Genomic DNA, 20054 nt, shown 5'->3' on the forward strand with positions numbered 1-20054 from the left:
TTTAAGATATAGTTTTTAAAAAGATTCATTTTTATTTACTTTTAAAGCTAGCTTAAGAGAAATTAGAGTAGCTTAGGTAAGTTACTTAAGTTTAGTTAAGGAGGCTTAGGTAATAGCTTAAGATAGATCTTAGCTAGTAGCTTAGTAAGGCTTAGGCTAGAATAGTGCTACTTAGGTTCCTTTCTTAGAAAGGAAACTAGGGCACTAAGTTGTAGATAGCTATATTGGCTATTATAGGAAGTAATGGGAAATAGGCTCTCAACATATCTAGCACTCCTTTTCCACGGGACTCTCATTAGATCATAGTAAGGTTAATATCAATACTCTTCCTGGCGGCAACTAGGCAAATTACGCTCTCGGCAAAACTGCCGTCCACGAATACGGTCACTGGCTCGGCCTTGCTCATACCTTTCAGGGCGGCTGTGATGACGGGCTCGGTGACGCGGTTGATAATACACCTCCAGAGAAATCGGCCAGCTCTTCTTACAAGCCTCGCGATTCTTGTCCTCACAAGCCCGGCCTCGACCCCATCAACAACTATATGGACTATAGCCCGGAGTAGGTTACCCCATCCACATCCATCATTTCTTTTTTTTTTTTTTTTTTTTTTTTTTTTACTCTAGAACTAACTTTTAAGCTCAGTTCCTGCATGACCGAGCTTACGCCTGGCCAATACATACGCGCGCGTCAATTCTGGGAGTTATTTCGTGACCCAAAGGTTACAGCGCCGTCAGCCTCAACCACGATCCAGCAGACGGCCGCGCCCAGCGCTTCTATCTAGTGTTACGTCCGAAAAGGGGGCCTTTTCTACTTAACATCTCTTTTTTTCTACGGACTTAGGCCCTTCTAGACTTATTTCAAAAAGTTTTACCAGTTCAAGCTCCAAGCTTTTTTAGGTTCTCAAGATACTAGGAATGGTTGCAAGGGGTTTGCTAGAGCTTTTGGACAACTTTCTAGAGTTAGTTAGCGATAGAAAGTAAGGTTGTTACCCCTTTCTTCCTCACAGATGCCTTCTTCTAACGAATAATCTATTCAAAATGAGAAACAAATAGAAGGAAATCTAAAGTATAGAGATCTGTCTCGGGCTCTGATTACAGAGCTTTAACGCTGTAGTCGGTGCGGCCGTCGGATGTCTCAGTTCATACACGCCCTCCGGGCCCGGATACGGGTCCGGTCCACTTACACAGCCGAGTTTACAAGTATTAGATTAAAGTTTTACCAAATCCTAACAACATACAGCGAGTATATATCAGGTCAATATGGTAACATGGTCCGGGCTGTCCAACTAAGTAAGCTATTTGCGCCCTTTATTCGTGGAGCTTCGCGGAACTAATTGGAGTATCCCGAAAATACCTTATTACCCCTAGGTGCAGCTGCTCTGCTTTGGCCACCGGATAGCCCATCATGCTCTCGGCGCCCCGACAAGACCCGGGAGGGGTACAGGCTGTAGGCCCGATACTTTTCATGTGCTCGAGTACCTTTGGCTGTGTGTGTTTGTGTCACTTGGTATTACTATACATTGTTCTAGCCTATACATAGCTGTCTTTGTCATGTAAACCATTGTTTCCGACACGGGTCCTCTCCTTTGTACCCTGTAATTTTGTGTCGCTCTAATAATAACTGCGCAAGAAGCTGGAACGACGGCTGCGTTTGCCACCGACGGAACAGGCTGTACTGCGTTGCGCAACGCTACATGTGGTCAGTCTCTTCACTCAAACGCAAGTTCTCACGTAGCCGTGTTTCCCTCGTAGCTTGTGAGAGTTCATCAGATGGGTCTCGAGGGTTGGTGCCCCGGCTGTTATCCCGCCGAGAGCTTGAGGTCTCCTTCGTAAAGACACGGCTCGCGGAGCAACACGGGAAATACAAGAAAGCGGGAGTCCTTGTGACTGTAGCCGGCTCTCTTTGAGGTTCTAGCAAAACTACTGTGATTAACTCGCTTCGAATATGAGGAACCGTAAAGCCATGCTCACTTTTTGTATACGGAAACACGGGCAGCAGGTAGCATTGTGTACAATGCAGATGTACTTAATCACAGCTGCATGGCGGGGAAGCTATATAAAGAAACTCTTCTTTCATGTGTTGACGCCCATCATCACATATTTCAGACAGCTCGTCGCCCAGAAAACAAAGATCTACGCATCAAGATATCAAAACACTAAACTGTCAAAATGTCGTGCTTGATTGGGCCTAAGAATACAATCACGATTGAAGAAACAATGTCTACCTTGAAGGGCGACTATGATCGCCACATGGCGGACTGGAGCAGGCCAAACAGCGACAAGGCGAGAATGCTCAGAGGCGCCGAAAACGCAGCCGACTGCGCCCTGAATATCATTCCGCTGCGCCAACGTGACTGGCCGAGGGAGGCACAGTTTCGGCGCTTGCGGGCTCATGTGTACACTCTGCAAAATAAGATGCGCAAAGCTGAGGCGGACACGGCCAGGGCTGAAGAGGTTGAGAAGAGGATCAAGGAGCGCGAGGAAGCTGGTGAAACGTTGGTGAAGGATGTTGTGGGCAGCTAGGGAATAGAGTACCTATTATTGGAGGTCTTGAACATGTTAGTTCGCACTCTATCTAAGAGCCGATGGTTTCACCTTGCAGATTGATGAGTTCCTTGAACAGACTGCGGTCTCTTCATGAGCTCTATCAATTCAATCGTAGTCGATTATTACTCTGCATTTGTTTGCTATTTCGTTTCTCTTTGCAATGAGCCGCCGGTAGTGGTGATACACGGCCCGCAACGAGTCACAGTAGCTTGATTCGCTCCCGTCAACGGAATCACCAGAAGCGCACAGAGTTACCATGACAGGACTCTGTATCCGTGTAGTCAGCAAGACGCAAAAGTATTTAAAGAATTTTTTTGCTCTAGAAAGAGATTCATAGTGCCAGAAATCAGTCACCCATACACCAAGATGGCTCCTTCCGCGCCCCTCAACAGCCCAGAAAGTCTCGCCGAGACATTAAGACTCATGAAGAACGAAGCGAGGACGCTTAAAGATCGAGCAAGATCTTACCCCAATGGACAGGAGCATAAGATTTTGCTTTTGCTCAAGGCTGCCGCCATACTCCAAGATTGCCTAAAGTTTATCGTCGAACATCGTCGTCATTTGGGGAGAGAAGAAGCACTGTGTCGAGATCAGCGGGACTCGCTGCTGGAATATGTACGGAAGGAAGTTGAACAATCCAATACGAATTATGATCAGTACAAGGCTGAGCCGGTGAAGCCGACGAAATTGCAGAAGAAATGCAAGACAGGCGAACAAGGGGAAAAGCTTGTGCCATCGCCACACTAGCAAATTCGGGCTGCAGCCGTCCTTCTTGCGTTTTATATAGAATTTAGAGCCTCTCTAGTTGCTTTTTTAAATCCTTGTTTCTCTCTTATCTAAATGGCATCAATTAATGCCATGTTAATTTAACTTGACATTAAAATGCTATGAGTGACAGTGATGAATGGCTGATGGCTATGGAAACTTGGCGCGCGGCAGCAGTCGAGAAGCCACTGTAGTGTCGAGAGACTGGCCTGCTTGCAGACTCTTTGCCTTTGTCCATTTTCTTTGACTCTTTCTTGCTTTCTTCCAGATCTTCCTTTTGCTTACCTTCTCTGCGTGTTGGGTACGAACAAGTCTGGAAGACGGCATAATGAATACTCACGAGTGCCGAGTGATCCCGATCTCCTTGGCTGCACAGCGGTACGTTGCAATAATGAATTCTATTCAGCAGCTGGCTAGACTCAAAAAGACATGATTGATTGATGGCCACGTGCGTAATTACTCCGCCACGACTTTTATACTCTGGCTAGCGGAGACCAGGCGCCATTCGGCCCGTGAGGCGTCAACTTACTAGTCGGCTTTGCCCGAGGTGCTGAGCTCTGAAATCTTCCCCTTAAACGCCGATCCTAGATACCATATTCCAATCCTGACACTCAAGCTTCAAAGGAGATGTCATGCGCGCTGGCAGGTGACGTTTGCAAGGCCGCACCCGGAATTCTGACAACGCACCGCGTTTCACTATGCTTGCCTCACGCTCAACATCCTGTTTACTTGGTAATTCAGAGAGCCTTATACTGCGGGCCGCCGTATAATTTTTATTGAAGATCCTGCTAGGTACATCATCTAAAAAATAAATGGGGGAAAGACGGTGCGGCGCCATCGGGGTCGTCTGTTGTGAGCGGAGCTGGAGTAATTAGCAAAGGTCGACACTGAAAGCGCCTATCATCAAAAGGGAAGGCAGGTTCCAAATTTCTATGGCAGCCTTACAGAGACTAATTCATGGCTACAGGCAAGATTCAATTCACCAATTCCCCTTTGCGTTATGGTAAAGTTGTGAGTCGATTGCTATACGCTTACACTGTAGCTGCTAGACCGTATCGCGTCGCAGAGCCCATCGGAGGGATTTCGGAAGTAATAAGCGATGTACGATCTGTTGACGAGCTGAACCTCCCCACTCTAGCATTATTCGCCGACAGAGCTTTTCATGACGTTCCTACGGCATTGTATCGATCGAGTATGTAGCTCGCTCGTCTGATCCTGCAGGTTACCTACGTTAACGAAGCTAGTTTGTATGGCTCTATATATACCAGTATCCCAACCCTTTTTATTGGGGTTTTGGTGCAAGCGCCTCGTTTTAAGACGAGTGGCCGACATTTTAGAGCACGTAACAAGTAAATGCGACCGCGACACCCATCAGAACATTCGGCGCGATCGACATGTGCATGGAGCATGCCATGGAAAACATATTGATGGATTACTAAATGCATAAAGATACGTTGTGTCTATTTCTGACGCACTTTGTAATGCCAGTGGAGCAAGGACCAAGATTTAACCTGAGCAATGTTGTATACAGACGCGCGCAATGACTCGAGATTAACAATGTGCATAGATAATAATTAGGGTGTTTACTAGTAACCATCATATACATAAAACATCTTTAGCAACATGAGACGAAGAAATCACTGATGGTACTGTTATTTACCAAAGTTGGCAATGATTGACTGAGAACTTTAGCCCTTTCACTTGTATTGTCGTGCAGTATATAGGGTCGCCTTGACCCGTGTTCTCAAAACTTGTAATCATCAATATTTTTGTTCCTCCCATCTCAAGTCAAGCACTACTCCAAAATGAAGTTCTCAGCTACCGTTATTGCTGTTTTTGTTGGGCTCGTCGCGGCTAGTCCCCTTCCCACCCTCGATACTCGAACTTCCCCGATCCCCGCAGCAAGCCAGAATAAGCCACAATCTATCACCGGCACCTCAAATGGCCATGCCGACGCCAACACTGGAAATTTTATTGCTCCTACCCCGAGGGACTCGAAAGGCAGCGTCCGAGTGATGGTGGACTCAAAGCCGAACTAGCTACTATTGGGGGTGTTGCTAGATGATGCATCTGCAGGCTGAAGTCGCAGAGCAGCATGAAAGCTCACAGACACAAATATATCATCACGTTTTTTTTCTTCTACATGACAATGCCACTGTGAATCTGAACAGGAAGGTTCAGCAGCCTGGTTGAGCAAGCCGTAAACTAAGCAGCAGGAAACGGGAACCACACTTCTTCACTACAACCCAAATTTAGTGGTCCAAGTCAACTCCAAGGCGCAGGTGTATTTCTCCCGCCAGGTGATTATTGCGCGGTGAATGTCTCCTTGCCGGTTTTTTAAAAAAAAAAAAAAGGCTTCTCGTCCACAGATTTGATTCTACCCCACGTAGCCGTACGACTTGTTCACGATCTCTTCTGTGATTCTTGCGCAGTGTACGGAGGGACAGCGGGTCGAAGTGCTTTGGGCACAACATGGATCGTCAGGGTAAGCTGCAGGGCGGTAGGATTGCATGTGGGGGAGAAGCTAGCAAAGTAACTAGCGCTGTGTAATTCTGTCCATGGCCCGTTGTTTAAAATGATGTCCGACATTCGAGGCATCAGCCGTGGGATGAGGTGGCGGGCTTATATGCAGCGACGCAGTGATGATGCCGTGATGCGTGACACTGCAGGCGCCTCTTGAGCGTGCAGGTACCTGCGAGTAGGTAGGCACAGCACCCTTGTAGGTAGGTAGGTACGGTAGCGGTTCGTACCGAGGGAACTGATGGCGGTTCTAGTCACTGTGATGAATTTAGACGTAGAAGAAGAGCAATGAGTAGCAATCCGCCACAATGTCGAACATATTGCCTTATCATAATGTAGCTCGGACTTGAAGCCGCCTTGATACTGTGGCTTTGAGAATGGGATGAGCAGCCGCTCTGCAGGCACAAATAAAAAGCAAGCAAGGTAATCGTGGTTTTTTTAGTTTTGCAGCGGCTGCAGTGGCACCTGGGGACCCGCCAGGTGGCTACAGCGGAACAGCGCAGCCGGACCCGAGTGGTTCTTTGCCCGCATATCAGGATCGTCTTGCTGCCAGCATGCTTTTCCACACCTATTCAACATCGAGACTCGAGCCATGCATTGCATTGCATATTGATTTCTAACAAGAGAAGCAAACAAATTGCCGAGCACTGGATAAGTCTGGGACAAGAATCCTCTTCACACCCAGAACACGCATCTCCCAGCGCCTTTAGTGGGGTTTTCAGGCGCTAGAAATGATCCGGCAGTCGGCAACTTGACTCTTCAACTAATACCCAGTACCTAGGTACCTACCTAAGCAAATAAAGTATTTACCTAATAACTATCATCCATAGGGCGTTGCAGCGGGCCATGATGACAATTTCTGGACTTTGGCTCTCTGTCGGTAATCATGTAAGTTTGCGCTAGCTATTTTCGCCATTTTTCTTTTTCCATTCGACTCTTGATCTGCCTGTTCCTTGGCGCCGGTGGCTAGCTTTCGAACCCAATAGAGCCTCACTTGTACGCTTGCGGCCCATTCTTTTTTTTCCAATACGGCCCGCCACCCCAAAATGTCACCCAGTCTGCTTCCACTGGCCACGAGTTGACGAGCCAAGAGATAAAATCCCCCATCGCCGCGTTTTCATCTCATTTTCTTTCCTCTTCTCTGCACCTTTGACATCGTCGCGTGTTCATCGCCGACTCGGCGCTCGCGCTCTTCTCTGTAGGTACGTCTCCGTTGCTGAGGCACGTCATCATTTCGGCGTCTTCCTTGGTCAACCCTTGTCAGCGTAGCACTGCCGCCAACAAACACCAACAAATTGGCTAACCCCCCAAGCACAAGCTTAGAATCAAACCTCATTTCATTTTTTTACGTCCTCGCACAACCACCCAACCTCGAGAAGAGAAGAGACCGCTGCTCCTCCACCACCATCGATTTTCTCTTCTTGTCCTCCACATCGCTTCAATCTCGACGATCTTCTCCAATATGCGCAATGCTGCCTCGGCTGGTGGTATAGCCAGCCTGCGGCCTGCCGTCCTCGGCATGGCGCGGGTTATCGGTCTGGGCCTCTCTTCCGTGGCCGCTGCGCCTCTGCAACAGCGCCAACATCACGATGGCGGCGACGAGCATCCCGACACGCCGCTCTGGGTTCTCTGCGTAACGTCCATGGCCCTCGTCCTTCTCGGTGGTGCCTTTGCTGGTCTGACAATTGCGTAAGCTCGCGTTCCGAATCTCGGCTCCACCCTCCAGCTCATACAGGTTACAACTAATCACACTCGGCAGATTGATGGGCCAGGACAGCATCTATCTCCAGGTCGTCTCAGGTGATCCCGAAGAACCGCAACATAAGAATGCCAGGCGCGTCCTCGACCTCCTCAACAAGGGCAAGCATTGGGTCCTCGTCACCCTGCTCCTCGCCAACGTCATTGTCAACGAGTCGCTTCCCGTCGTCCTCGATCGCACCCTCGGCGGCGGTGTCGCCGCCGTTGTTGGCAGTACCATTCTCATCGGTAGCGTCTCCCTCCCACGTGTCAAAACTTGAAGCTAGTCAAAATTGTAAGCTAACTAAGTCGTGCGCGCGCCAGTCATTTTTGGCGAAATCGTTCCCCAATCCATCTGCGTCCGATACGGCCTGCCCATCGGTGGCTACATGTCGAAACCCGTCATTGCCCTCATGTACTTGCTCAGCCCCATCGCCTGGCCCACGGCCAAGCTGCTCGACTGGATTCTCGGCGAAGACCACGGCACCGTCTACAAAAAGAGCGGCCTCAAGACCCTCGTCACCCTGCACAAGTCTCTCGGCGACCTCTCGGAGCGTCTCAACCAGGACGAGGTCACCATCATTACCGCTGTTCTCGACCTAAAGGACAAGCCCGTCTCTGAGGTCATGACCCCGATGGAGGACGTCTTTACCCTGTCCGAGGACCACATTCTGGACGAAAAGACTATGGATAACATCTTGTCCTCTGGCTACTCGCGCATTCCCATTTACCGCTCCGGCCAACCAACAGACTTCGTTGGCATGCTCCTCGTCAAAACTCTAATTACCTATGATCCCGAGGACAGAATACCGGTTCGCGAGGTACCCCTCGGTGCCATCGTCGAAACACGCCCGGAAACGAGCTGTCTCGACATTATCAACTTTTTCCAAGAGGGCAAATCGCATCTTGTTCTCGTCTCCGACGACCCCGGTTCTGACCATGGTGCCATTGGTGTCGTCACGCTGGAAGACGTCATTGAAGAGTTGATTGGAGAGTAAGCGGCCCTACACGAGCAACTTTAGTGTACTCAGGAACTGACAACATTAGGGAAATTGTCGACGAATCCGACGTATACATCGACGTCCACAAGGCCATCCGACGCCTCACCCCCGCCCCGCGCGCTCGCTGCGGCCACGTCGATGTCGCCGCCGCCGCCGGGTACGCAGGCACCGCCATCGCCGCCAAGAAGACGTCGGACAATACCACTCTTATCGGTTCCGAGGAGCCGGGCGACGGTTCCGCGCTCAAAGTCGGCTCGCTCGGCGCCATCAGCGACGGAGGCGACGGGCACTACAATCCCAAGGTGTCGGTGCTGCTGAAGCGTCACGGCTCCGCCGGCCCCGACGGCCGCTTCGAGGCGCCCATTTCTGTCAAGACGTCGCTCAAGGAGATGAAGTCGTCGCAGCTTCGCCTTGGCCCCGCCAACCGCGCCGCCCACCCGCGCAGTAACACCCGCAACGTTTTCAAAATCAAGCAGGGCCTCAACCCGCAGCGCATCACCACCCTCAAGGCCGACGCCGGCGTCCTGCCCACCAACGGCGACATTTCCCCCTCGGTCCAGAGCGTCGCGTCGGCGCTTCACACCGAGCCGGAGCACCTAGAGGTGCTGCCGGCCGCGGCCATTCCCGAGCAGGAGCAGCAAGAGCGTCCCGACGACGAGACGACGCCACTGTTGAATGCAGACGCCAATGGCGCCGCCGAGACGATAAAACCGTACGGAGCGAATGGCAACTCGAAAAACACAAAGAGCAAAAAGGGAAAGAAGAAGTGACGAGGAGGAATGTTGATTTTGCCTATTCAGGTACTGGCGGACTTTTGACATTTTTGATGAGTTGGTTCATTATGGCTCCTTTGCAGATGAAGAAAGCTGTCAGCTATTACTTGTCGTACAAGTTTTGCAGCTGGCGTTACACCAAAGTCTAATTAAACCTCTTCCAAGGCTAGCCTGTCGCAAACGGCGTTACTCATACTCGTCATTTATATAGCTTCATCGAGTCTTTTTTTCAAATGGCATAACTAATCTATTAACTTATACAAACCTTGTTTACGTCAACCCATAGCCATGTCATAATCAATCATACCAGATCGCATTCATGCCAAAGCCAGGCTCTGGCACCCGCACCCTCGCCACCCGCGCCAGGAACTCGTCCTGCCAGCGGTAAATCTCCAACCATCCCTGCTCGTCGTCCGTCAGCGCGAGCCACTCATCGGTCCAATCCGCCGGCGCGACCGCGTTGCTGTGTCCGCCGCTCGTCGGCGTCGGGTTGAGCAGGATCTGGCGCTCAATCCGCCCATCCTCTTCGCTCAGCTTAAAAGCCGCCACATATCCCGTCAACTCGACGCTATTCGACCTGGAACTCGCAAACAAGTACTTGCCCGAGTGCGACACGGCGCAGACGTCGGCGCGGTACATGGTCCAGCGGTCGGGTATACCCGGCGGGATGAGCGGAAAGTGGCGGCCCGTGTACGTCGGCATATGCGAACCCTTTTTGTCAATGGCGTACTCGCAGATGCGGTTGCCCTTTTCCATGAGCAGGTAGAGGTGCGAGCCGGACGGGTGCACGGCGACCCAGCGCGGGTGGTCGCGCGGATCGGGCGCGTCGACGCTGCCGACGAGCTCGACGTGCGGCGAGGAAGGGTCGGGGCGGCGGTGCACCCAGAGCTTGTTGGCGGTGAGGTCGGCGGAGTAGAGGTGGCGCTCGGCGTCGTCGGGGGACAGGGCGGTGCCGTGGATGCCGGAGGAGGGCTGGTAGGGAAAGTGTTGCGCGTCGTGAGGGAGGAGGGCCCCGGTGGAGGGGTCGGCGGAGTAGACGGTGCCGTGGCCGGCGTGGGAGTAGAAAGGGTTGCAGTAGACGCCGTACGGGGGCAGGCGCGCGGCGAGGAGAAAGATGGCGCGGGTGTTGGTGTCAGCGGAGGAGGCTTCGGCTGAGAAAGAGTTTGTAAGTGAATGGAGGCAAGGCGAGAGGCGAGGAGGAAAGAACTCGCGGGGGTTTGGGGTCGTGAGGATGAGCTTACGGTCATGGAGCATGGAATGCGAGACTTGGTGCGTGATGGCGGTAGGAGACTCGACGGCAAAGGAAGACCACTTCTTCATGGCGGCGCCGTAGATGGCGGTTTTGTTGTGCTGCGGTGCCATTGAGTTAGCAGTGGACGGGCGATCAAGTACGCTGTAGAGGGGAAGGGGAGCGCGGTACGTTAAAGGTCATCCAGGAAATGGGCTCGTCTTTGGGAATGGCGGTGCGCTTGACGAGTTTGAGGGTGAGAGCCTCATCGTCAAAGGCAAAGGTGAAAATGGCGCCGGGCGGCGTCCATGTGCCGACCATGAGGTGGTGAATCGGCATGATGATGGATGCGTTATCGTGGTGGGGTGGCGGTGGTTGGAGATACAGAGCAAGTAGCCCGACAAGACTCGAGAGAAGAGCAAAGTTGAAAAGGAAGCTATGAGATAGAAGATGCCATTCAATTGACTATTCTCAGATATTAGAAAAATGTTGTATTTGGAAGTGGACGTTGTCGCTTTTATTTAGCAACGCGTGGAAAGATGCCCCTCCAATGCCGTCAGCACCCCGAAACTACCTACCTACCTAATTTAGTGGGGGGTGGCCGCTCTGATCTTTGGCGGGGTCCTCGGGAGATGCTACGGTAATTAAGAGCCATAATTAGGACAAATCGATTTTTTTTTGGTCTTGATAATCAGCCAAATGCTTCCGTTTCCCAAGCCTCTTGGACCGTTTATCCCTCCTGCCACCTTTTTTTTTTTTTTTCTCCTCTCCGTCTACTTTGCTACCCGTTGCTGCCCTGCTGATGCGTCGCTTTTTTGCGTATTTCTGCTGATTGTACTTCTTTGCTTTTCCTGGGTCTGCTTTGAAATTGGCTTGCGCGGGGTTGTTCAAAGTTTCTCAGAGGTTGACGGGATGCCAAAGACTGCAATGCCCGGTCTGCCTACCTCTGGGGGACCCGGGCTCCGGGCCGGCCATCACCGTTTGGGCGAGGCCGGCTACCCACAACCAGCACCGGTGTAAGAAGATTGCTATGCTTTATTTTTTATTTCTTTTTCTTCTCCTACATTTCATTATGAACATGCTACCGGGACAACCCATACTTTTTTCCTGTACCTGACTCTGCATCTCCGGCAGTTGTCGTCAGAATATACTCGTTCATTTCCCCACATCCCGTCTCCAACCATTGTGTATCCCGTATACTACATCGTGGCCGCTCATAACAACGATGCAGCAACCGGCGGGGCGGCACTTCCCGCAGCACAGACTTCAACCAGCACGCCCTCAACACCCGTGCCGCAAAGGATTAGCTAGTTAGCTCTTTCCCCCGCATTTGTCTCTCCGTAGGCCGTCACCGACATAATGTGCACAAGGAAGATCGTTTGGAAACCCTGGCGAATGCCACTTGCCAAGGAAAGCTGATACCGCTCGCTTTATATATCGAACAGGGAATGTCCACATAGGGGATTAGCAGTACGCAAATTGTGAAAAATTGCGGAAGAGCCGGGGGCTTAAACAGAAACTCGTGGCCTCCCTACTTGAAGCAGGCTAGTAAGCCACCAACCAACTGGCTTCATTTAGCAGCACTGCCATACCCAATTGTACGACTATTGCCACCAACTATACAGAGAAAGAAACTTTGCCCAAGATACCAGACAGTCTTGAATCAATTTCATCATCCAAGTAACCTGCTTTTGTTATGCGGCGCTTGGTTTCCCCATCTCCCTTGCATGTACGTCACCCACCTAACCTGCAGCTCCGTCACTGATACGATTAAAGGTGGGGTTTGTCGTCACGGCAACGCCCCTCCATAAACAACGGCTCGCATCTCAACGTCGTGCATCCGGTGCCCGAGGCATGTACTGCTCTCAGCGGTCAAGGAAAACGGCCCTTTTTGCTCTCTTCCCCTCTTCTTCATGATTTTTTTCTTTCTTATGTATTATTCTTCCCACTATTAGTGGATGTTTATTCTTCATTCTCATGGGCATCTATCCTTGAGCATATCTTCAGTGGCTTGCTTGGTAGTCGGGAGGTTAGACATTGTTCGCCGCCTCACGGTTCCGGCGGACTCTTCAACTGCTTACTCTATTGACGAATGAGTAGACGTTGACTTCAAGCTCTACTGTGCTTTTTTTTTTTTTTTGCTACCGACACTGCCACTTTCGCCAACAGCTACTTCTATATCCATCGAAATAGGCGAACACGGCAGCTAAAGAATAGCTAATGCTGCGAGACACCGTGATCAGGTACAAAACTGAAGAACCGATCAAAGATGCCAATTGGAAATCTGGGAAAAGCTACGCCTGTTGCGCTCGGCGAAATTCAACGCAACCTTCAAGACCATGGCTCCCGCTCGCCACTAAAGACCAAAGACGATGGCCGGGGTCGGTCCAAGTCGCCGACCAAGTCTGCGTTCCCGAGCCTCAAGTCTATGGGGGACAAATGGAGCTCTAGTCGTGCCACTGCTTCCCGCGAAACATCTCCCACTAAACCACCAAAGTCCAAAAAGTCGTCCACGAACCTCGCCGGGCTGCTGTCGCGGCCCAAGTCTTTCATCAATCTGCAAAGGCCCAGCACCGAAGACTGTCGACCGCGCTCCACTAGCGATAAGGAGAATCGAACCCCAGAACCGGCAGCGACACAGCCTCCGCCCATCTTCGCACAATTCACATCGACAATTGACGACAAAGCGAAAAAGCCCAGGCCACAATCGTGCTATCCGTCACTGCAGGCTGCGGCCCCCCTTTCCCCCAACAATGGTGTGCTCGAGACCTCTCAGGGAGAAACTCAAGGCAGGCCAGTTAGCACTGCTGGGTTCAATGGCCATGTCCGTAGTCGTTCCGCTGTCACGGCTGAGCCGCCCATGGAGCCTGGCGAGATTGCGGCGCATCTCGAGGCACTGCTTGATCGGCGCAACATTCCGCAGAACCAACGATACAAGATGCGCAACCTCAATGATACAATAAAGATGGAATTTATTCGGCAGGATTGGGCCGAGATGAAGGCAGGCCAGACCGGTAGCTTGCCTAGGAGTGACAGCAGCAGCAGTACGACTGCTGTGGAGTCTGACGTCGAAGACGACGCCAATAGCAAACGGGCGCGTGGTAGAAGCCGCGGACGAAGCTTTACGTTCTCGCGAAGCAAGCGAGATCGGTCCTCCTCCAAGAAGGCCAAGACGGAAGGGACAATTGGAGGTCGGTTCCGCAGCAAATCCAGAGAGAGGGATGGAAACAATCGTCCTCAATCTTCGAGCGGTACCGGCTCCAGCGTGCTGTCCAAGATCAAGTTTTCGCAGGGGCCAAGTGATTACGTGGCGTATCTTCGCAAGGTTCAGAAACCAGAGCTGGTGGAGGTGGGCAAGCTGCACAAATTGCGCCTGCTGCTTCGCAATGAAACGGTGACCTGGACGGAAGATTTCATTCGGCACGGTGGCCTGGAAGAGATTGTTGGTCTGTTGAACCGCATTCTGGAGGTTGAATGGAGGTGAGCAACTAACATCGAATTCTCTCATACAACTCGTTGTCTAACAAACACGCACAGAGAGGAGCACGAAGACGCGCTGCTTCACGAAAACCTGCTGTGTCTCAAGGCTCTGTCCACGACGGCACTCGGCATGGAATATCTGCATACCGTGCAGGCCGACCTCTTGCCCAAGCTTTTGCATCTCATCTTTGATCCCGAGAAAAAGGGCCCCAGCGAATTCACGACGCGCAACATCATCACCTCCATCCTTCTCATGTACATATCCTCTGCCTCGCCCGCGGAGCGCATCATTCGCGCGAAAAATGTTCTCGGCCACCTGCGCGATCCGCAGCCCAAGGAGGAGAACCAGCCGCTGCCGTTTTTGGTCGGCATACACCAGGAGCGGCCTTACCGCGTGTGGTGCAAGGAAGTCGTTTCCGTGACCAAGGAGGTCTTTTGGATCTTTCTGCACCAGATCAACGTCATTGCCGCACCCAAGGACCAGTCACGACCCGGCGACGACAATAGCGACAACGGCAATGTCTTTTTTGGCAGCCAAGATACCACTGCGCCGTACTCGTACATGCATCGCCACTTTGCCGCCGAGCGCCCTCCTGTTGCCGCCGCACCCTACGTCGGCGGCGTCGAGTGGGACGCCACAAACTACCTTGCGTCGCACGTCGATCTCATCAACGCCATCGTGGCCTGCTCCGCCACGCGCGACGCGCGCAACGCGCTGCGTGCCCAGCTGCGCATCTCGGGCTGGGAGCGCTGCATGGGCGGCAGCCTGCGGCTCTGCAAGGAAAAGTTTTATGGCAGCGTCCACGCCGCGCTGCGGACGTGGGTCGCCGCCGCGGCCGAGGACGGCTGGGACGTCCGCGATGTTCGCTTCGGTCCCCCGCCAAACGAGTCGCCCAGCAGGGCCGCGAGCCCGCGCAAGGCAGCCGCCGGGGGTAACAAGTTGGAAGAGGCTCCAAAGCTGGAGATGCCCCGGTTTGACCTTGGCCTGTGAATGCATGCATACACGATGTCGGATGGCTAAGTACATGTTTGGAGCCAGAGAGAAAAAGGCTACAGTTGATGTTGCGATCATTGGGACTGCTCTTGGATGGATTATGCCTTGGCTGTATATTCTTCAAAACTTATTTTTTTTCTTCTTTTGTATGTTTGCATCTTTGGGTCTCTTTGGGTCCCTGGGGTCACCTTGCAGGGATCGACCACTTTCCCTTTCTCAGCACATGAGCATTTCTCGGAAAGGGTCTCTACTCTAAGCATGTTAATGAATTGACGAATACAAGCTCTCCAACTCGGATCCTGTCTCCTACGCACCGCTCTCGCTACATCAATCTGTATATTGACTGCCCGCCAGCTCTTATCCACGGTGGCGCTGAAAGGCCTCCTTGACGGAAACGCCGAGGGCGACGTCGGCCTTGGCCTTGTCGTCGGCAGAGGTCAGCTTGGGCAGCAGCTCCAGCACCTGCGTCACCTTGTCCTGCGGGATGACGACGACGCCGTTAACGGGGTCGTGGACGGCGAGGTCGCCCGGCGCGACGCGCACGCCGTTGATGGTGAGCGGCACCTCCCTCGCCCAGGGCGTGCTACTGCCGCCTGATCCGACGGTCGATGTACCGAGCGCCCAGATCTGTCTCGGGTCAGTTTTGATGCTCAGTAGTTGGCAGCAGATGTTATCATTTTTTTTTCTCTGAAAGTCAACGTACAGGTAACTCTGTGCTTTGCAGCTCGATCAAGTCTCGAACGCGACCGGCAACGATGATCCCCTTGAGGCCTAGGACTTGCATGCGTAGGGCCATGATGCCGCCGCAGATGGCATTGGTCTGGCCGACGGCCTGCTGCATGACGGCAAATGTGCCGGGCACGGCATTGTCGACCCAGTGAGTGTCTTTGGGAAAGTTGGGCGCGGGCCGCGTGCTGGCCGTGGTGGGATCTTCATCCTTGGCCGTGAACAAGACTGTGGATACGGGCGCTACAACAACACGCTCTTGCTTGTTGCGTGGGCTGTATTGGGTGAGGTCGGCTATGAAGCCGGCGCCGGATACCTTGAGCTTGAGGAGCGCATCGGAGACGTCGCAGGCAGTGTACTTTTCCAGCTCACTAATAGCCTGTGCGGGAATAGTACTGAATGAAGACATGGCTCGATGGTGTGCGCGGCCAGTTTTCGTGACTGACAGCGCTGCAGCTCGGTCATTCGATAGGGTTAATCGTGGCTGCGTAGAGTGCGTGGTATATGCCCGCGGGCCAGCGGCACAGAGTAAGCTTGCTCTCAAAGTCGCTGTCGGTAATGCGGCCCACACAAGCTCGCGGTACGCCGAGCGGCCCAGTAACCTCGGAGAGGCCATGGCTCTCCGAGCTATGGGTATGGCTGCGGCGCGCGCCGAGTACTACCAGTACGGTGCTGCCGACGAAGAGGGGCACAGATCAACTGCGCAGAAAAAAAAAGAACCTCGGGTTCGCCAGCCAGGCAATCGGTCGCGATTTGCTCGGTGTAGGTATTGTCGTGGAGAGCTGCGGCGCAGAATCGATGGACCGGGTACCTATGCAGTCAACAAGAGGCCGAGAAAGAACCAAAGGCTGATCCTTGCGCAAAGGCTCAGCCGTGATACGCTCGAGTGCACAAACAAAGACCAGAATTGATTGTACTGCGGAAAAAGAGCGGTGGATGGGCAGAAAGTGAAACTTTGGCTTGTGAAGATGCAGAAAAAGAGACAAGAGTCAACAACGGCTTGCCCACCCAGCGTATTATTAGCCTTGACCTCGCTGCGATCAGTGGAGCGGCCCGCCAAGGTGTGTGCAGTAGCCGCAAATGTCCAGTGCGAGCCAGTCATTGCGTAATTATGTACTGGTGTTGTTTATGTACTTGTTGCTCCAGGACGGATAGTCAGCCTTTGGAAAGAGCTGCAGTAGCCTGCTGCAAAACCCGTTCCAACGGAACCCAATTATGGCATCGAATCCACTAATCACAAAGAGAGAAATTTGGCTCTGGTTTAAGCCAGCCGCTAGAACCATGGCTCGAGCAATGGCAGAGGCACGGAAGCGCAGCCGTTCGAGCCGCAGAGAATTGGTTGGGCGGATAAGGTGAAAAACAGGCGTTGGTTGGCGTTCTGGATCATCGTGCGCCTCTTGAAAGCCATGGAAGCCATGGAAGCCATGGTGGAGATGCGACTGTGCGTAGCGAGCAGCTAGAATCAATCCGTGCAGCATTTCTTTGGCTGAGAGACAAATATAGACCTGCATGAATGGTTCGCGCGGATGTTGTGTTGAATAGAAGTCGAGGTGGTGGTTGAGGAAGACGTCCTTTGGCTTGCAGGTTGACAGCTGGCCGACAGCTGGCAGCTGCCCACAGCAAATGAGACAAGAAACGGACCAACCAGCAAAACGCTCAGCATTGCATCGAGATGTCTTTTGCTCAGGTTCCAGATACCCTTGAACAGGAGCCAATTTTCCACCATCGGGCTCCTTGCATTGATTGCAGATCGAGGCAAGAGAATAACACAAACGGCGAGGAAAGTAGCATCCCATTTGCCAAGGACATCCCAGCCCAACACATCGAGCTGAAAAGCGCAGACGCGCAAAGGTAGTCAACAAATCTTCAGCCCAAGGCAAGTCCGTCTCCCATCTGCAAACCCCAAAAAAAACCCTTCTGTCTGAGTTTTCTTGGCTAGCAATGTTTGGGCACGACGGTCCTGCCATCTCCACCCTCGGCGTCCCTGTTAGTTGGAGCCTTGGAGTCGGAGGGTACCAACATCTGCATGCAGTGCGGAGTACTTGAGCTGGCTGGACACCAGGCTTGCCTCGCAGGGAATAGTAGCCACCCAGAATGCTGGGACCACGCAGGCTTGGTTGCGGGACTAGCTGTTCTCCATGGATATGTTTGTCGAAGCTTGACATCTGCCGACAGGTCGTCAGTACATCCCCACGGAGAATGAGAGCTTCTGCCTCCTCACGCTAAACGGTTAGTGCTAGCAGGCGGAAAAACCAGCAAGCAGGCTTCAACTAACACGGTACAGAGTCAAGTCGAAACTGTAACCGAGAGCTCTGCTGCAAACATTTAAGCATGCAATGCAGGCCGTCTATCGAAGTAAAGCTAATGCAGGTATCCCTGATGTGGCACATGTATCTTGTACAACACATATCCCCGGAAACATGATGTCGCGACTTTTCCAGCGGCGGTCTGATTGCTTGCTTGCGTGTTTGATGATTCGATCCCTAATTATAATAAACAGGCAACAGTCCGCTGCTGAGACACGCGAGACGCCACACATATTCTGGGAACTTACTGGGGAAGCCGGCCATATTGCCCTACGAGTGTCTTTGGTCCTTCCTTCGCGCCCAAGACGGTGGTCATCGGCGAATGGCTGAAGGACACTCGAGAGTGGCAGTGGATTTGGCAGAATGATTGGTGTCTTGTATTAGCCCTCGGCGGCTAAGCTAATGCAAAGGTCTGGCCAGTCGTGGAGGTGCTCTCGTGACGGAAATTTGCCTGGTAACTAGCGGATATCGCCACGAGCAAAGATGATGGTTCTGTTCAATGGACTCGAATCTAACAAGCAAGCTAGATAGTCCTGGCAGAGATTCGAGGCCATGGATAGGGACTGATCTTACCAGCCAACCAACCCTCGTCGAGACTTGACAAAGAGAACGGAGCTACGACTCCGCAAAGGCTTCTCGAAGAAACGACGAGTATCATTCTCTCGTGCTACATATGCAACAAGAAGAGGCGAGGCGTCGACTAGGTATGGATGGAGTCGGTTCAGGATAATTGCGGTGCTTCTGCGAGCTCCAAGCAAGCCACACACAGAGCCAAGGGGTGCGAGGCTTAGGCGTCAAGGATCCTTTTTGAAAACTTTCTGGTCCATATACAGACTTGTCAGACTCGGAGGTTTTCTGGCCAACTACCTGGTTACCTAGGTACTGCCTACCTGCCTAGGTAGGCAGGTAGGTGATTGGGTGACTGGAAGCCTTTTCCGCGCCGACCCAACAGGTACCTGTCTGCCACTAATCTGAAACCTGGCCTGGCCGCTGGCCTAGCAGCTCAACAGCACGTTTTCCGAAGGCTACATAGGGCGCACAAATACATTTGGAAGAGCCGGCGCAACGTATTATCTGCATTTCAGCCTGGGAACCAATATATTTCATACCGAAATGGTGTTCCATCTTGCGGTGCTGCTCTGACGGCAGACGCTTGCCACGGCTTGAAATGTCCCCTCTCATACTGCTCTTTTTGTCACTGTCGGGCCATCCGTTGCCACATCCGCCTCATGCCCAATAGTCCATCCCCTCTCATCCCCTCCATCCCATCCATCCATCCACCCCCCTCCTCTCTCCTGCTAACCATTGCTTCTCCTTCTCCGCCTGGTCTTCCACATATCGCCGCGGCCTGGCTCACGCAATCGCTACCCCTCCTTAGTCGGTCCAGTCTGTGAAACGAAGGTCCCTGTCCTTGACCTCGCGCCGAGCCGCATCTCGCTCTCCACCTCGCAGCCACCAACGGCGAACATCACCACTTGCGACTCGGGACGCTGTCACCACGACCGACTATCTTGCCCCACCCCCCACCAGCGCAGAGTCACAGACGCCCAGACGCCCTTTGAGCCTCGCCAGATCTTGGGGCGAACCTGCACGCCGCTGCACCGTACCGCAAAGCACCCGCCGGTACAGAAGGTGTCCCATAGAACAACCTAGCCCAAAACACACTTGAGCACGGAGCTAGGATCTTCGCCGACCCTTGCTGTCAAAATGTCCATAAAGTAAGCTCTTCGGCTCTTTCGTCCGCCTGTCCCCATTTCCTCCTTCTTCATTTCTTGCCTACCCTGCAAACTCCGCGCTGCTTCGGACGCCCTCCAGCTACGTCAACGTCGCTGCCTCCCTCGCTGCGTCGGAACAAGCTCTTTCTATCACCCTGCTTTAAACTTCAATCTACCTCTGTTTCTCCCTTCTCGCTCCCTCGGCTGCCTACTCGACACCCCGTTCAGCCTCATGGAGCCATGGGCTCCGGTCCTGGCCTGTG

The 20054-nt window shown here is 52.7% G+C and overlaps 8 protein-coding genes across 8 annotated transcripts in view; 6 read left to right on the forward strand and 2 right to left on the reverse strand.

The window, feature by feature from the left end:
• BBA_07424 (metalloprotease MEP1) overlaps positions 1-1556 on the forward strand; it is a gene marked incomplete at both ends in the record, with an annotated part of 3112 nt that extends 1556 nt beyond the window's left edge. The window contains 6 exons of the mRNA XM_008602521.1: positions 67-76; positions 134-144; positions 344-558; positions 1240-1289; positions 1368-1446; positions 1529-1556. Of these exons, the coding sequence (XP_008600743.1) occupies positions 67-76; positions 134-144; positions 344-558; positions 1240-1289; positions 1368-1446; positions 1529-1556 (393 nt within the window). The remainder of the gene's footprint in view (positions 1-66; positions 77-133; positions 145-343; positions 559-1239; positions 1290-1367; positions 1447-1528) is intronic.
• Positions 1557-2168: 612 nt separating this feature from the next.
• BBA_07425 (uncharacterized protein) lies at positions 2169-2522 on the forward strand (the record flags this gene model as incomplete). Its single annotated transcript, XM_008602522.1, has 1 exon — positions 2169-2522. One exon carries the CDS (start codon positions 2169-2171, stop codon positions 2520-2522), a length of 354 nt encoding a protein of 117 aa, XP_008600744.1.
• Positions 2523-2912: 390 nt separating this feature from the next.
• BBA_07426 (uncharacterized protein) lies at positions 2913-3293 on the forward strand (the record flags this gene model as incomplete). The annotated part of the gene is made up of 1 exon (XM_008602523.1): positions 2913-3293. The coding sequence occupies one exon, from the start codon at positions 2913-2915 to the stop codon at positions 3291-3293; it is 381 nt and encodes a 126-aa protein (XP_008600745.1).
• Positions 3294-5116: 1823 nt separating this feature from the next.
• BBA_07427 (uncharacterized protein) lies at positions 5117-5350 on the forward strand (the record flags this gene model as incomplete). The annotated part of the gene is made up of 1 exon (XM_008602524.1): positions 5117-5350. One exon carries the CDS (start codon positions 5117-5119, stop codon positions 5348-5350), a length of 234 nt encoding a protein of 77 aa, XP_008600746.1.
• A 1943-nt stretch (positions 5351-7293) lies between these two features.
• On the forward strand, positions 7294-9339 carry BBA_07428 (d-3-phosphoglycerate dehydrogenase; the record flags this gene model as incomplete). The annotated part of the gene is made up of 4 exons (XM_008602525.1): positions 7294-7520; positions 7591-7817; positions 7893-8562; positions 8616-9339. The coding sequence occupies 4 exons, from the start codon at positions 7294-7296 to the stop codon at positions 9337-9339; spliced, it is 1848 nt and encodes a 615-aa protein (XP_008600747.1).
• A 300-nt stretch (positions 9340-9639) lies between these two features.
• On the reverse strand, positions 9640-10909 carry BBA_07429 (carboxy-cis,cis-muconate cyclase; the record flags this gene model as incomplete). The annotated part of the gene is made up of 2 exons (XM_008602526.1): positions 9640-10692; positions 10763-10909. The coding sequence occupies 2 exons, from the start codon at positions 10907-10909 to the stop codon at positions 9640-9642; spliced, it is 1200 nt and encodes a 399-aa protein (XP_008600748.1).
• Positions 10910-12839: 1930 nt separating this feature from the next.
• BBA_07430 (GTPase binding protein Rid1) lies at positions 12840-15041 on the forward strand (the record flags this gene model as incomplete). The annotated part of the gene is made up of 2 exons (XM_008602527.1): positions 12840-14050; positions 14108-15041. The coding sequence occupies 2 exons, from the start codon at positions 12840-12842 to the stop codon at positions 15039-15041; spliced, it is 2145 nt and encodes a 714-aa protein (XP_008600749.1).
• A 360-nt stretch (positions 15042-15401) lies between these two features.
• BBA_07431 (DlpA domain-containing protein) lies at positions 15402-16386 on the reverse strand (the record flags this gene model as incomplete). Its single annotated transcript, XM_008602528.1, has 2 exons — positions 15402-15671; positions 15748-16386. The coding sequence occupies 2 exons, from the start codon at positions 16384-16386 to the stop codon at positions 15402-15404; spliced, it is 909 nt and encodes a 302-aa protein (XP_008600750.1).
• Positions 16387-20054: the final 3668 nt, after the last annotated feature.

This window comes from Beauveria bassiana (assembly GCF_000280675.1).
Source record: "Beauveria bassiana ARSEF 2860 unplaced genomic scaffold BBA_S00025, whole genome shotgun sequence".
NCBI classification, from domain to species: domain Eukaryota; kingdom Fungi; phylum Ascomycota; class Sordariomycetes; order Hypocreales; family Cordycipitaceae; genus Beauveria; species Beauveria bassiana.